This window comes from Chaetura pelagica, unplaced genomic scaffold (assembly GCF_000747805.2).
Source record: "Chaetura pelagica isolate M959 unplaced genomic scaffold, ChaPel_1.0 scaffold31, whole genome shotgun sequence".
NCBI lineage: Eukaryota > Metazoa > Chordata > Aves > Apodiformes > Apodidae > Chaetura > Chaetura pelagica.
Window position 1 is genome coordinate 3458463 of NW_009952481.1, and position 17346 is coordinate 3475808.

At 40.0% G+C, this 17346-nt stretch overlaps 1 protein-coding gene across 1 annotated transcript in view; it reads left to right on the top strand.

Moving 5' to 3' along the window:
• ZFR (zinc finger RNA binding protein) overlaps positions 1 to 17346 on the top strand; it is a 55601-nt gene that overhangs the window by 9238 nt on the left and 29017 nt on the right. Inside the window, 1 exon segment of the mRNA XM_010008770.1 lies at positions 17168 to 17317. Coding sequence (XP_010007072.1) covers positions 17168 to 17317 — 150 coding nt within the window.

Sequence of the window (17346 nt, forward strand, 5' to 3'; positions counted from 1 at the left end):
CCCGCTCCTCCCTCCCTCCCGCCGGCCGGGCCCGCGGCCTGCGGTCCCCCGGTCGCCTCGGGTCCCCTGTCTGGCCGGGATGTGCCCGCCCCCGGGGCTGCGGGCTCGGCGCGACACCCACGCCGCGCCGGGGCCTCCTCCCGCTCACCCCGCTCCGCCGGGATGGCCCTGCCTGGGACCCTCTGCTTCTCCGCCCCGCGTTTTCTGACCCTCCGGGTGGGGCCTCCTTGTCTCGTCCCCGGGTGGTGCTGAGCACCGCGGGGGAGGAGGAGGATCGGCTGCAGCATCAGGTCCCGAGGCCCTTAAATTAAAATGGCCACTTGCAGTGAGCACCACCAGCCCGTTCCCTGCTGCCGCCCCCAGGCCTCTACCCTGCTTCGGCGTCAGGGAGGATGGGGGTTGCTCCCCAGGTCTTTGCCTCCGCTTTTATCAGCGTGGGAGGACAGAATCCTTTCTAACACAGAATAGAATTGTATCGACTCAACCTATGGGAGGCTGGATGAGTAAGAAAGGAGCTGAACCACCAGCAAATGCAGAGGACTTAGTTCGATCCAAGCTATGTTATAATCAATGCCTCTAAGAAAGTAGAAAAGGTACTTTTAGGGCCAGACACCTTTTAAAAAGATTTTCTACTTTGCTAAGAGTAGGTCTTATAGTGGAGCTTGTGGTAACTGTACATCTTGTATAAACACACTGCCAATTAAGTCTTTTTATCTTTAGGTTTTATCCAAATAGTGTATCTGAGTGTTAAAAAAAAAATTGGTAGCATTTGGCATATAATGTTTTCTGAAATCAGGTTGCTTAATTTGACCAAAAAAAAAGACACTATCAGAAGTATCTTCACTTTTTTTTACTTTTGGTATTGGAGTAGCACCTTGAAGTCCACATGTGAATCTGTGTGATGAGTTTCATAAATCTGTAAAAACCTTCCTTGACTCCTGAGTCTTGGCTCGTGGCAAAAACAGAAGAATAAAGAAAATACATCAAGGTTTATTAGGAAATGAATGCATGTGTGTCTTACTGTTAACTAGCTAATCAAAATAGCATAGCTGACATAGTTTCAGCAATACACGGTTTTATAGGAGTCATGGAATGACTCCCAGCCTGTTCTTTCTATTTTTTACTGGAAATGGACCTCAAGGACATTACAATTAATTTACTTCAGTGTTTAATAGTTAAGGGAGAGGATTAGGTGTTCACAGTATGTTTATGTTTTACTTGGCAGTTCAAATCAAATTAAAAACTGGGTTGTCATGGGCTGTGAAGGAGTTCTTAATTCGATTTTCTTTTTTTTTTCCTTCTTTCTAAGTAAGCAAATTATCTTTAAGTGAGTAATGCACTGAGATCCATATGTCTGTGATTTGGAAATGAAAATTAATTTTGTTTAAATGATTACTCCTTTATTGTGGAGCTGAGGTTGTCTCTAGACTTAACAAACCTGAACAACTAATCTGAAATTTCCAGTCAAATTGCAATATAAAAACATACAGTTGGAATAACATTCTAGTTCAAATATTATCTTCATAGTTAATCGTGAATGTGTTATTGAGAAGATGGAAAAACTGATTGAAATAAGCTTTTTCCTTTGCTATCACCAGTGCTAGCTTATATTTAATTTGTTGTCAGTAAAAGACTCTACATCCTATAATGGGCTTGTAAATCTATCACATCTGAAACTGAAGAGACACAGCAATCAGTATTAAAGCAGTCCTTTCATAAAAATAAATTTAATTTTTTGAGAAGAAAACATAAGAGTCACTTAAAATATCAAAACAGAGCTTACCTTCATGAAATAGACTTGGCAGATCCTTAGTAGCTTGTTTAGAGTGCTACAAAATGTCTATTTGAGAAAGAGACAGTGGTGACAGGAAAAGATAATAAAGTATTAAATATTGCAAAGCTTCTTCTGAACACCATTACCAGTGTCTGAAGTATCAGTTTGTAGAATAAGAAAATTCTTGTTTCTTAGAAGTCAGGATAATAGATAAACAAATGTTTGTTTATCTGCATAGTGAATACATAGGTGAACCTCATAAATCTAGAAGAAAATATTCTAGCTGCAGGATTAACCCATGGATTTAAAAAAAGTTACTTAAAACATCAAGTTGTCTTAGGAGGGTGAATCAGACACTTGAAATTTAAGTTCTTTGATAAATGGTGTTTAGAAGTTTTATAGTAAGTATCAGCAATTTTATAATAAACACATTCTTTGTCTCATGTTTGGCAATAGTCTTTTGACAAAATGGCTGTGAGAGATTCTGATATATTAGGAGAACTCTAGACTGCAACTTTAAAGAAATGTCAGTCAGCGTTCCCTAATGATAACATGTAGAATCCTGTTGATTTCAGCACTTACTTGAGCTAAGTTAAAACTGCAGTTCTTTTTAGGGTACATACCTGTATTGGAGTATCTCATAGTTTGAAGCTGTTAAATCTTCAGCTGCAGACATGCAGAAAAAAAACCCCAAACTTTGCATCAGAAATAATAGAGTCTAAATAGTTTGATAGATAATTTCAAATAACGGAAATAGAATATTTCAGTTGGAAGGCTTACAATGATCGCTTCGCCCAACTGCCTGTCCGCTTCAGGGCTGAGAAGTTAAAGCTTGTTCTTAAAGAGCATTGTCCAAATGCCCTTTAAGCACTGACAAGCCTGGGGAAACAACCACCTCTCTAGGAGCCTGTTCTAGTGTTTGACCACCCTCCTGGTAAATAAATGCTTCCTGATGTCCAACCTAAACCTCCTGTGACATGTGCTGTGTCTGATGCTCCCCAGGAAGGGGTTTATCATCTTGGCTGCCAGAGCATGCTGCTGGCCCTAGGATTGAACCCTAAGGAACATCATTCTAATATTAAATACTGATAATTTAAGCAATTATAAAGGCTGTATTGGTAGCTTCTCAGCTGTTAGACTTTGGATTTGGGAAATTTGTGACTAGCGTGTGCAGGAGTTGATAATGTATTTACTGTTGTAACTGTAAGTAGTGTCATTCCCTGAATCGACCAGATAGGAGAGGGAATAGAGGTCTGTCTTTATTAGCTCGTAAATACTAGTTTTCATGAAGCACATTTGAAATCTTAACTTGTTTTGTATTTAATCAGAGGCAGCAAAAGAGCTAAATGCCCTTCAAACATATTAATGGTGGATTAGAAGCATTCTTGTTCCTTTCAGTGTTGTCACTGCATAAAATCTCCTACTGTCTGCTCATTCAAAATTCTTTGTGTGCACTACTTGGCAATAATATAATGGTTTAATGAGAGAAACATTAGATTATGCAAATACCAATGGAGGGAATTTCTCTGAATGTTGCAGTACCTTCTCAATTTGTGCTTTCTGCTAGTGGTGGTATTAGAGCCTAAGGAAATAAACCTGCGTGCAATGTGAACTTCATCTGTTACTCATTTAAGTAACTCTATTAATCCATCTATTAAGAAGCCTGAAATAAATGTGGAATTTGGTGGTACTAGTACTGTTTTCTTGTGTGTGCACTGTGGGTCTCCTGAATCACTGTTTGTCAATTCAGTCTGAAATAAACAGTCTAATATTGTTTTGTCTTTCCTATGTACAAAATAATAGCATTCTTGATTCAGTGCTAGAGAGAGGCACAGTTATGCTTTTATTCTAAATCTGGCTGATTGAAGTGTGCAGATGCTAGTGGAGAGATACGGGCATTGAGAAATATTTGAATGGAGACGTGTGCAAATGTGGTAGTCTCATTTAATTCACCTTGTTAAGATTCTGGTTTCTGTTAAGAAGATAATCTTTAAGTGTCTTTAGTTTCATGTTAGTGATATTCAAACCATGACCCTGCTTTTATAAGGCAGGTCACAGATGGGAGATTCTTGTGTAGTTAGAAGGGATTTATTAACTTTGAATTGACCTCAGGTACTGTTGATATAACTAAGTGCAGTGATTTTAAACTGAAAGAGGGGAGATTTAGGTTAGACATCAGGAAGAAATTCTTCACCATGAGGGTAGGAAGGCACTGGAATAGGTTGCCCAGGGAGGTTGTGGCTGCCCCCTGTGGAGGTGTTCAAGGCCAGGTTGGATGAGGCTTTGTGCAGCCTGGCCTAGTGTGAGGTGTCCCTGGTCATAGCAGCGAGGTTGGAACCTGATTTCCAACCTTAAACATTCTGTAAGTGTGGCAAACATTCTTAGATAAGGCCAACTGTAGCAGCTCAGGTCCAGAGAAGACCACGGTGCCTGTGAGTTTAGGTTGAGATGCAGTATTCTAGACAACCATATGGAAGTGAACTTCTGTAGTTACACCTGCTTTCTCATTCAAGTATGGCATATGATGTTACAGCATATTTAAGGATAGTGTTGAACAAAAAAGGAAGGTAAAATGCTGTGGATGGCTAAGTAAGCTATTGAGAATTGTTTGGGGTGGAGTGTTTTTTTCATATTTGCTAATATTTCTAATTAATTTTACTTTTGTCTTAAATGTTGGCTCCCGTACCTCTTCCTCAACTAGATGCTGGTTTCAAAAGCATTCAGTCTTTCAGATGTGTTAGACCTGTAGTTCACATAGACCTACTAGCCCAAACTTAAGGACAATACTGAGTATGTCTGCTGGCTTATTCTGAAGTGATGATGTACTGCTAGACTTAAGTTGAGAAAAACATGTATTAATCTTAAGGTATTATGTGATACACTCCTCATTCTCAAGTGCTTGGGAAATGAAAGTAATCATAGTTTTATCATAGGATCAATGGACCTGTATCATAGCATAAAAACTCAAAATGCTTTCTTTCTGTAAATTTTATGCTCATGGTATCTTGCGTTGCATCACATGTTAAAGTCTATGCATTATTTGCAAAAACAACATCACTGGATGTAACAGAGCTGCATTGAGCTGATTGTCTTTAGTTCAACCAATGTTAAATCTTCAGTACTATTCTAAACATGCCCTTCTGGCTTAATATATGGAAGAAATCTAAGTAAACTACTGCTGTTAATAAAAAAAAACAACATTTTGATAGACTTATTTTCAGAGGTCCCACTCTCACAAGGAGGTATGCTGACATCAGAAAGGCAGTAAGGGGCTCAAGGTTTGTTAGCATAGGCTTGTATGCCGGTATTGCAGTTAACCAGTGATGGGGAGACAGAAGACGTGGTGGTAATTGGGGAGGAAAGACACCTCGCTAATCAGGTGAGCCTTTGTCATTTTTAGGGAGGAAGTCTGCCAGCTAATTGAATTTTGCAGGCAGATCACATCTTTAGGAATCGAGCACTTGGGAAGCTTTTCTGTTAATGGTATAGTTACGTCCTGTAGTTGTAACCTCAAAATGGATTGATGGTTGTAGGCATGACTCTGAGTGTTAAATTATGTGTAAAATGTTGTCTGCTACTAAAGCGCAACAATGGCACGCTAAAGTGTCGTTGCATTTTTGGTACTAGAAAACCACAGTAGTAGCTTAAAGCAGGAAACATAGAATGTTTTAAGCATTATATAGAATTTCCCATAATAGTGAAGCTTCCTTTCTTTTATAAAGAACTTGACAATTTTAGCATTTTTTCTGTTTAACATCTTGATTAATGATCTGGATGGGGGGGCGGAGTGTACCCTCTCCAGGTTCGCTGATGACACGAACTGAGAGGAGTGGCTAATATGCCTGTGTGTTGCACTGCAGTCCAGAAGGACCTCAGTAGTCTGGAGAAATGGGCTGACAGGAATCACATGAAGTTCAACAAGGGGAAGTGCCAAGTTCTGTACCCGGGAAGTACCTCTTGCACCAGTATGTGCCGAGGGCCACCCAGCTGGAAAGCAGCTTGACAGAAAAGGACCAGGGATGCTGGTTGACACCAGGTTGCATGTGAGCCAGCAATGTGCTCCAGCAGCAAAGAAGGCAAATGGTGTCCTGGGCTGCATTAGACAGAGACTGCTGTCAGCAAGCCAGGGGCAGTGATCTTTCCCCTCCAACTGTGCTATGTTGAGGCTACACCTGGGGCCCTGTGTCCCATTCTGGGCTTCTCAATACCAGAGGGACATGGACATAGTAGAGAGTGTGGAAGAAAGGGCCTGTGGGAAACCCCTCCAAATTGGGTGGGAGGGAGTCACGAAAGCTATCTTTCAGCCGATAGACCCCTGGCATTGGCTCATGACAGGGCCACAAAGATAGTGAAGGGGCTGGAGCCCTCTCCTATGAGGAGAGGCTGATAGAGCTGGAACTGTCTAGCCCAGATAAGAGAAGGCTGAGGGGGCATCTTCTTCATGTGTATAAATACCTGAAGGAAGGGTACAGAGAAGACAGAGCGAGGCTTTTTTTAGTGCTGCCTAGTAGCAGAACCAGAAGCGATGAGCACAAACTGAAACACAAAAGGTTCCATTTCAACATCAGGGAGCACTTTTTACTGTGAGAGTGGCAGAGCCCTGGCACAGGTTGCCCAGGGAAGTTGTGGAGTCTCCATCTTTGGAGATACTGAAAATCTGTCTGGACATGGTCTTGGGTGGCTGGCTGTAGGTGACCCTGCCTGAATGGAATTGGACTCCATGAGCCCATGAGATGACCTCCAGAGGTCCCTTCCATCCTCAGCCATTCTTTGATTCAGTGATATTGATAGAGAAAAAATTTTCAGGCCAACTTAACATCTCAAGTTCAGTTATTTTAGTTTTTTGTATTATCATTGTGAACATGGCTGTTGTCTTGAATAAAATAAATATTTTAATAATGAAGAAAGTCGTATAGGTAGGGCAGTGTCCATAGTGTGCAACTGAGCGGTAAACACAGAGCATATATTACATCACTGTTACAGACACTTGCAGTTACATTGTGATGTACAGGGAGGGAAGAATTTGCAGTTTTGGATTTGATTTTAATCATGTTGTGAGACTAAATATGAGGATTAAGAAAGCAGTAAGGGTGTATTAAAGGTGCTGATCTTTGATATGAGCCATTGGTAGTATGTGGCTTAGTTATCTAGTAGCAATCAAGATTTTTTGTTTGTAATGGATGCAAGCATGTGTTTAGAAACAAGGAAGAGGAAGGGAAACTCATTGCCACAGAAAACTGTATTTTTTAGGCCATGTGCAGTCAAACTAGAATAAGTCCCTGGGAGCTGCAGAAATTTAACAGAGTTCAAGAGGAATTGCACATTGGGTGCCTTCAGGCCTCTCTGAATTATTGATGAATTGTGTTACAGTGTTTTGTGTACAAAATTGCAATAAGAGGAAACAATAACATTAATGAAAGTTCTAAAAAGATACATTTAGTCTTCATTGCAATTTTGTGCTTGTAGTGAGTAACAGGCTCTAGAAAAACAGAAGTAAAGTCACTTCTGAAAGTATAAATGTACAGTCTATTGTAGTAATATATTTCATGTCATTTTATGCTGTTTATTGTCAATGTGTTAATGAGGAAAAAGCTCACTTTATTTTTTTTCATAATATTTTTATTTTGTGCACGTGCTAATAACACACAAATCTTCATCTGACCAGTTGTGCCTCTTCATCTTCAGTAATGCCTCTTCCTGTAGAGCAGGGACCAAAACTGAACACAATACTCCAGATGTGGTCTGACAAGCACCGAGTAGAGCAGGATGATGACTTTCCTCTCTCTTCTGGTGATGTCCTGGTTGATGCAGCCCAGCATCCTGTTGGCTTTCTGTGCTCCTGCAGAGCACTGTTCACTCACGCTGAACCTGTTACCCACCAAGACTCCCAGGTCCCTTTCCATAGGGCTACTCTTTCCAGCCAGTTGGATCCCAGTCTGAACTGCACTCCTTTCTGAAGAAGCTGGTAATTTGGACAAAGACAAACAAAACTGGTTTTAGTCCTGATCATAGCTTGATGTCGAAAGAGCACTCTTCAGAAAACTAGAAATAAAAATACGAATATCATGTTTGGCTCTATGAAGATGGTTTTCAGCATCATTATATTTGTGTGTGTGTGTTGGTTGTTCGTAGGTGGACTGGAGCTCAATGTTTTTTTCTTCAGTATACATGAAGAGGAATTACAATTCATTTTTGGTTTTAAATTAAGTCAGCCAGTGATGAAGGCTTACTGAGAACCTTTTATGTGCTTCTTTTTTATATACATTTTACATGCTATATATCTTACTGGGAAATAGACTGTCTTCTCCTGAAGGTGTATTCCTCTAAAAGTATTTGCCACAGATACATTATTAAGTTTCTTAATGCATGACTTACTCCAAAAATATTCTAATGTGGAATATAAAATATTTTACAATCTTAAGTCATCTGAAGTTTTTGCCTGGCAAAAAAATAAATAAAGCTTTCTATTTTCAATTTACTTACCTTTTTCTACAGAAAACCCCTCAATACTTTTATATTAGAAAAGGCCCATAGCTCAAAATGAAAGGAGGGTTCTGCCATATTAAATCTAATGTTTATAATACAAGTTCTCATCTAAGCTTTTTTTTTGGTGAAAAAATGTTTGCATTTGCAAATCTGTATTAAAAGCAGCTATTTCAGTTAGACAAACCTGTGTGGTTTTGTGAACACCAGTATTTCATTAACTGCTGTTGATCAGCAGTTTCTGCCTCCTAGCCAGCCTCTGATTTAATAATTTTAAGTGCTTTTTTTTGCCAGTTTTTTTGTTTTTTTTTTCCACTTTGGAAGACCATACTTCTTTTTCTGTATCAAAAACATAGCTAGTTTCCTTGTTGAAGGTCTTTGTGCAGTCCAGAAAAGTTTTTTAATTGCTTCTTGAATTTTCTTGTTTTTCACAAGTTACCATCAGAAATACTAAATTAATCTAGTTATTTTAATAACTAATGTGGGAAACTGACAGCTAACACGAGAGTTTGCTCTTGGGGTGAGGGCTTTTTGTTGCTGTTTTTTCTAAAACAACTTGGACAGGCTACAATTCTCCTAGCTACATATCTACGTAGAATTACACTTCTGTTATAGCTGTACTGTAGTTCTAATTGGTTTTGTGCTGTAGAATTGGGGCAGGGAGATCTTCACAACTGTTCAATGAGTTGATGTTTTGGAGTGGGGACTTTGGAAATGGGAGAAATACTGCACTGTTTCAGAATCACAATCGTGAGGGTACACAGCAATATTGAGTGCTGACACTATAAAAGCAGCTGCAATGTTAGTCTTATATCCAGCATGCAGAATACCAGGGCAAAACATGCATCTGCCTCAGGAAAACATGCTTTATTTTGGTGAAAGGGTTTCATACACCATACGGCGATGTGGACAAGACCAGTTTTTGCTCTGATATTTGCTCTGGGATGAATTCTGCAAGTCTGTGAACCAGTGTGGCCCCTCACCCCTCAGAAAATCAGATTGACATGGAATTGGAGATTAGTGTCACATGGTCACAGCTTGAGGCAGTCAGTCTTATCTAGGAGGTTTAATATCATGGTGGTATTTTGTAATATATGGCACTTTTCATGCTAATGCATCAGAGAGATTAGTATTTCCCATCATTAGTGTCAGTAGAAATTAGGTGTTATTCAAAGATTTGAGAAAGAAGTGTTTTATAACAAATACTGTTCTCATAAACTGTAATACAGTAGTTGTGAATCAAGAATTAATTATCTCGATCTTGAGGTTACTTAGGTAGGATGTGGAAGATGAGGGCAAGATAGGTATATGCAGGGGCATAGAACAAAATAGAAGCAAGCTTATTTGGGAGGAAGAAGCAAAGAGCGTGGGGAAGTAGCAATATGCCTGTAGCAGTTTAAAGCAAGTAGGGAGTGACAAAATGTGTTAGGTCAGGTGCTGAAAATGACCTGGTAGTTGACGGAAACACGCAGAGCCTGGAGCAGAACAATTGAGTGCAACGTGTAGACTGTAATCTGGCTCTGGCTGGGATAGTTAAAACAGTGAAATAAAAATCTGAGTTGAAAGATGGGCATCAAAGAGTGTGTGGTGTTCCTAGGAAATAGAAATTGGTCAGCTAAAGAAACAGGTGTGGTGTGAATAAAATATTTTTATTATGAATGAAAATTTCTGGTGGAAGAGGTAACATAACAGCAATACAGCAGAGTACAATTTGACGCTACCGACTTCTTCATTCATTACTTCTTAAAGAATGGTGGTTTTTTTGATAGCAAATAAAATCACTCCTAAGAATGGCAATATGAAGTTGAGTTGAATTGGATGGTCACAAACTGGGTCTGACTTATGCAAGTGTTAATGCAGAGCACATTTGCTTTTGAAACTGAAGTTTTTGTAAACTAAAGAAAAAATTTGTGAGAGTTGGGGTGCTCAAACAGTGAAACATTTTCCAGAGCAGTCTTGCAGTCTCCATTCTTGGAGAAGATTGGAACCTGACTGGACAAAACCCTGAGAAGCTTAATGTAACTTTAAAATTTGCTGTGCTTTGAGCACTGGGTTTGAGCAGATGGCCTCCAAATCTTTTTTTTCACCCTAAATTATTCTGTGATTTTTTAAGTGCTGCATAGTCCATATAGCCAGTTGGCATGAGTTGGGCACCATTTCAGCGCAGTCACCGAGGCAGAGGGATCGCGGCTGATGACGTCGCAGGACGGTGGCCAAACAACAGCAACAAGCACAGAGAGAGAGGGAGCCTGCCTCCTTGCCCTGAGGAAATGACAAGTGACAGCTCCTGACTGGGGAAAGTTCTGCCTCAGCGTGGGTGGGGACGAGGCTGATGGCCCAGCTCCGGTCCAGGTACAAATGCAGCCCTTAAGGAGCACAGTGAACAAACAGGGCGTGGCACATCGAGAGGGCTTGGCAGAGCAGTTTGTGCAGTGGTTCCGCATGAGCAGCCCTCACCTGGCTCCTGAGGTATCTTAACTAGTGATCACTGCCCTCCCAAAGAGTGTTAAGTGAGACCGAAAGGAGTGAGGAGAGAGGCAGTGAGAGAGCGCAGCCGTTGTCTCCACCCAGCAGAAGGCAGCGCCGCTTGCCGGAATGGACGCAGCAACCCAGACAGAAGTCCCATGGAAACATGCAGCTGTCCAGATCACAGGCTGCAAGGAGTGCTAGAGCCTTGCTCTGGCAAGAAGTGGCAGTAATGAGGACGTTTCAGTCTCAAGACTCTGAGGAGTCTTGATTCTCCACTGCAATGGAGAAGCAGATGCACCCAGAACCAAGCATGATAACTAGTAAAGAGTCTGCCAATGGCAAGGGCTGGAAGCAGGTCAGTAAACTTACCAGAAGGAAGGTTTCTCCTGCCTCTGAAAATCCAACAAGTAGGTCTGGCACTTCTTATATATAACTGGTAAGATGTCCTGGAACTAGAATGACAGGCTAGTGATAAGGAGGGAGAGAGTCCTCAGATAGAAGTGCCTCCCAGAACTAAATCAACTGCAGTCTGCATTGCAACCTCCTCTGCTAAGAGGAAAAGAAGATTCCTTTCTGAAGGCAACAGAGGGCCCGATATGCAGACTGGACCCAACTCGAGGGGAAGTCTGCTGTCTCGCAGAGGCATGGGTAAGGGACACTACTGGTGAAGTCCCTACTCTAGTAAAGTCCGTCAGATTACTACCCAGTACTTGTTGTTCAAGCAGGCGATGATGAAATAACTAAAAGAAGTCTAAGGACAATTAAAAGAGATTTTAGGACCTTGGGATGTTTGGTTGAAGGTTGTGATCTTCTCAATCCTCCCATTAACAAGGGATGATATTAATAAGACTAGACAACTCTATCTCATCAATGCATGGCTTTGAGAGTGGTATAAGCAGAAAGATTTTGAATTCTTTGATCAGGGTGATCTACTCAACACCTTGGGATGCTAAAACAGGATGATATGCTCCTTTCTCAGAGGGGAAAAAAGAGTTCTAGCACAGGATCTAGTGGGACTTGTTGAAAGAGCTTTAAACTAGCTTGGAAGGAGGTAGGGGACAAAACTTGGGGTTGCCAATGGTGAGTAATGGGATGGTGTGACAAGACTTGAGGAAACAAGCACTAAGGTGTTGGTCACAGTGCCAGCCTGGCCATACCTGAAGTGTTTCTACCCTAATGCACACAGCATGAGATATAAACAAGTTGAGCTTGAAACCTTGGCCCGGTCCCAGAGAATTGACATTATTGGTATAAGTGAAATCTGGTGGGGTGAGTTCTGTGATTGAAGCACCCTGTTGGATGGGTACAGACTCTTCAGGAGAGACAGGCAGGACAGAAGAGGAGAGGGAGTGGCTTTGTATGTAGTGGAAAGGCTAGAGTGTATGGAACTGACAGTTGGCAATGGCACAGTTGAGAGTCTTTGGGTAGGAATCAAGGGACAAAAAAATAATGCACATGTTCTTGTGGAAATATAGACCTCCTGGCCAGGATGAGGATACTGATGACCTATTCCTGTTCTTTGAGGAACTAAGGGACACTTCCACGTAAAGTACCCTTGTCCTTCTGGGGGACTTCAACTTGCTGGAAGTCAGCTGCGAGCAGCATACAGCTAGCACAACCCAGGCCAGAAGATTTCTAAGCAACCTGGAGGATGGCTTTATGAAACATATCATAAGGGAGCCAGCTCGGAAGAATGCCCTCCTTGATCTGCTGCTTGTCAAGCAGCACTCTTCTTGAGAGTGAAGATTGGAGTTGTCTCAACCACAGTGGCCACAAGGCGATTGATTTAAAAATCTGTTGACAAAAGGAAAGCTGCCAGCTAAAATTCAACACTGGACATAAGGAGAGCAGACTTCAGGCTGCTCAGGAAACTTCTGAGTCCAGTCCCCCAAGAAAATATTTTTGCAGGTGCTGGGGTTCATGAGTGCTGGTCACTCTTTAAACATCACCTCCTAAGGGCACAGGAGCACAGCTGCTGTGGGATGGAGGAGAGAATTGGAAGAGTGAGAAAACTCAAACATAGCCTCATGCCAGTTACTATGGAGAAAATTGCCTCTACACCAGCCAAACCCAACATAACAGGCTGAGTTACCAGGTCAGTGAGTTAGTTGTTAGCACAGTCTGAAGTGCTGCAGTCTCTGTTTGTAAATCCTAAGGCCATAGAATTTACCGAGTAATTTGGTTTAACTTTTTCCCACCATGTTGGGGATTAAGTTATACTGGGCTAGTTTCTTGTGGTGAAGAACACACATGTAGTTTGTTACCATAGCTGACATACTGTAATATTTTATTGCTGCTCTAATAACTTGTAATAACATGTGCCTAAATCTTTTGGAGTCTTTATTTATCGGGACAAATTTTAAATACTTGATGTGGTGCAGTATGGAAAATTATTACTTAAAGTAGAGGTTAGTAAGAGATGTAGAGAACAAGTTGGTAGAGGTGGTTAGTGAAATTAGAAAAGTGATTACCAAATAGGAATAATTGCAGTGAAGTTCCCTAGGGATCACTTCGGAGTCTTACTTAGTATTTGTATTTGTATGGCATGTTGTGATATTTGATGCAAGGAAATATTGTCAGTACACAGGTAATTTTACAAAAAGCTGTCTGAGAAAGCTAGACTTTGGAAAGTGCTGGTCACTCTTTAAACATCACCTCCTAAGGGCACAGGAGCACAGCTGCTGTGGGATGGAGGAGAGAATTGGAAGAGTGAGAAAACTCAAACATAGCCTCATGCCAGTTACTATGGAGAAAATTGCCTCTACACCAGCCAAACCCAACATAACAGGCTGAGTTACCAGGTCAGTGAGTTAGTTGTTAGCACAGTCTGAAGTGCTGCAGTCTCTGTTTGTAAATCCTAAGGCCATAGAATTTACCGAGTAATTTGGTTTAACTTTTTCCCACCATGTTGGGGATTAAGTTATACTGGGCTAGTTTCTTGTGGTGAAGAACACACATGTAGTTTGTTACCATAGCTGACATACTGTAATATTTTATTGCTGCTCTAATAACTTGTAATAACATGTGCCTAAATCTTTTGGAGTCTTTATTTATCGGGACAAATTTTAAATACTTGATGTGGTGCAGTATGGAAAATTATTACTTAAAGTAGAGGTTAGTAAGAGATGTAGAGAACAAGTTGGTAGAGGTGGTTAGTGAAATTAGAAAAGTGATTACCAAATAGGAATAATTGCAGTGAAGTTCCCTAGGGATCACTTCGGAGTCTTACTTAGTATTTGTATTTGTATGGCATGTTGTGATATTTGATGCAAGGAAATATTGTCAGTACACAGGTAATTTTACAAAAAGCTGTCTGAGAAAGCTAGACTTTGGAAAGAATCACCTTCTGGAGCAGAGTGGGTAGCACAGCTGAAACTTAATCTGAAATTACATGGACAGTTCTTGCCATCTGTAGTCGAGAAAGAAGACTAGATGATAACTAGGATAGTTGTGCAGGTGAACTGCAAGAAAGATCAGTGGAATGGGGAATCTGGGCAAATAATCTAGGAGGAGGTAAGTTCATCTCAGCAAAAGGGATGAGCTACTAGTCACCAAACAAGGATAAAAACTTGTAAGTTAAATGAAGAAGCTGGCACAAAAATACTTTTATGTAAATTAATTACAAGAAAATGTCTGGTCATGTTAATGTTAAGAAGAAAGGAATGTAATAAATTTAGAAAAGCTGTCACCATAAATTTCTGTAACATAATGTAACATAACTTTTTAAAGGAAGGAAGTAGTCAATTCTAGAATATTTCTCTTACAATCTTGCAAACTCGATCACTAGCTCTGCATCATGTTGCAGAAGCAAGGGGAACAGGTTTGCTAAAGTAAACATGGTCATAGAACTGTATTTGCCTTAAAAATCAAATTATTTTGGCTGTTAATTCTAGACCATGATAAGAAATTCTAGTACAAAAATAGCACAGAAGAAATTAAACTGTCTGCACCAGAATGTTTTCAGCAGTCCTGCTAATAAGATGATCATCTTTTCACAATATTAAACACTATAAACTCTCAGGTAGCTTTAATTACATGTATTCTGAGAACAAAAGCATTTTCTTTGATAAACTGACTGTTACTGTTACTTCATAGTGTGTTTTTAACTGCATCAGATTTTGGAATAATTACTTAAGCACTGTGTCATGAAACTTGGAAAACCTAAGTTAGTGCTTCCTGGACAGGTCCCTGTTCTTTCTGCTCCTTCCATTTTGCCTCCTTGTTTCACTATGTATAATTTATATGGGTTCTGGCACTCAGCAGACTTTTTTTTTTTTTTTGTGAGCTTCAATGTTTTTAACATTTCTTACCATGTCAGAAAATGAGGCCAGTAAAAAAAAAAAATTTCTCAGCATTTTCTGCTGGATTAATGAGTTAAATCAGTGTAGTTAGTAGAATGCCAAGTGACAGAACTAGCACCAGTGGTGGAATAGAGTGGCTTAGTCCAGTTTGGCACATGGGAGGAGGGAGAAATAAGAGTGGTGGTAGGGTGGAGCAAGATTTCCCTTTTTGTCAGTATTGGACTGTTAATGTATTCAGCTGCTGTGTGAGTTAAACAGTCTGCTATTTTCTTAATTTAATGTGTTTTTGATAGATATATATGATAATTATAATTACCTCAGAATTTGTGATTATTTTACAATTCTGTACTGTTAGTTTTGTAGCTAATGCAACTTCATTTTATAGACTGTCATTCAGTTTTACCATAAGAAAATATTTCTTACCTTATACTGACAAAGCAGAGCATCTTCCTATGTCTGTCAAGTAGGGAGACTTGTTTCATGCAGTGGTGGGAACTACACCAAAGTATTTTAGGTCTTTTCCTTCTGCTGTTATGCTCAGAAATTGAAAATAAAATTAAACTTCATTGTGAGTACAACTCACAACTGAATTAACTTTGGATGGAATGCAGGTGATTAAGCAGTCAGGGGCCTGTGGTGAGAAGAATGTGAAGTCCTGGCATGGAAGTCCAATAGTAATAAAATTTTCTCTGTTCTGCTGTAAGAAGGGTTGTTTTTTTTTAATACTGTGAAGTTAATGGGTTCTGTTGTAATTAAAATTACAAAATCAATTTTCCCATAAATAAATTAATACATAAAAATTACTGAGCACAAGGGAATTATGGAAATGTCCTTTGCAAAAGTAACAGTACGTATAGTCAAAATGTGTTTTATTTCTGATGGATATGTCAGAGATAATATTGCAGGCTTCAGGAAGAAGTACTATAATTTGCTCCTTTGGGTTTTTAACATAACCATTCAGCAGTTCCGTTGTGCCACTGAGTATGTTTGTTTCATGTGAGATTTCATTTTTCTGTTTTCTTCTGAAAAATAGGGGATACTACCTCCTTTACAGGCATGGAATTATCTCTTAGTAGTGCTATGGAGATGTGAAACTGTATAGAGGTTCTTAAATATTACTAAACAACAATGCAGAAAGGGTACTGAACAATTCAGAGGGATCACTATGTCCTCACATCGTATTGTTTTAGGTAGTGTTATTTTGCCCAGTTCACTTTATACAATCTGAAGAGAAACTTCATTTACTTAAAGATCAAACTACCTATTCTAAGCTTCTATTCAAAATGAGCAGTTACACACAAATATAGCACAATTATGTTAGTTTATTTTAAAACAATTAAACCTTTAAAGCCATCTTTTTTTATTTATGCTGTTAATATTTACTCATCCTTTGCAAATAGACACCTATTAGTGTCCTACCTGCACGTTATAGAGATGCAGATTAATCTCAGCATGTGCCTGGAAGATTGCCAGAGCTCTGTTAGCCGTCTTTTCTGCTTGATCTGACTGTCTTCTTTTGATGCTTTATATAATAGGGCAGTGAACTGCTATATGAGCAAGCAGGTCCAGCTTTTATAATTTTCAACTTCTGTGGGAGAAGTCTCCTTTCAGAAGTGTGTATTTAAGGTGTCTCTGCCTTAAATGTAGTAGTTTTGAGCTAATATTCATGCAAGTCTTTAACATCTCATTAATACTGTTTATGGAAAAACTATGGAAATGTAAGTCAGTAGTGAGGTGTCACAGAAAAGTAGTATTTTTGCTAATTTGACAGGTATGTCAGTTTTGCTGAAGAACAACTAAAGCATTTTAAAACTGTCATGAAAATATAACGGTTTAAGACTTCTATATTATTTTAAATAGAAGGCTCATGTTCCATTACTTGAAAAAAAAACAACCCACAACACAAGTGCCCCCCTTGCTAAGAAAGTCATCAGTTGCATGATGTATGTGTCCACAGAAACTTCAAAATTCTGCAGCCTTTTTGGTGTATGGGGAAGAGAGGTAATAAAAACCAGAACACGAAAGACTCATAGTGGAACAGACAAGCATTAATCAAATGTAGGATCTTGAAATGTGCAAGCATTCTCTTAGTATGTTGGATAAAATATAATTATTTACTTACTGTCTTTTTCCAATCTAGCCAGCAGCCAGCTTCGGGTGTAGCCTATTCCCATCCAACTACAGTTGCTAGCTACACTGTCCACCAGGCACCAGTGGCTGCGCACACCGTTACTGCAGCCTATGCCCCAGCAGCAGCCACAGTTGCCGTAGCCAGACCTGCTCCCGTGGCTGGGGTGGCGGGGGCGCCCCGCAGCGCGC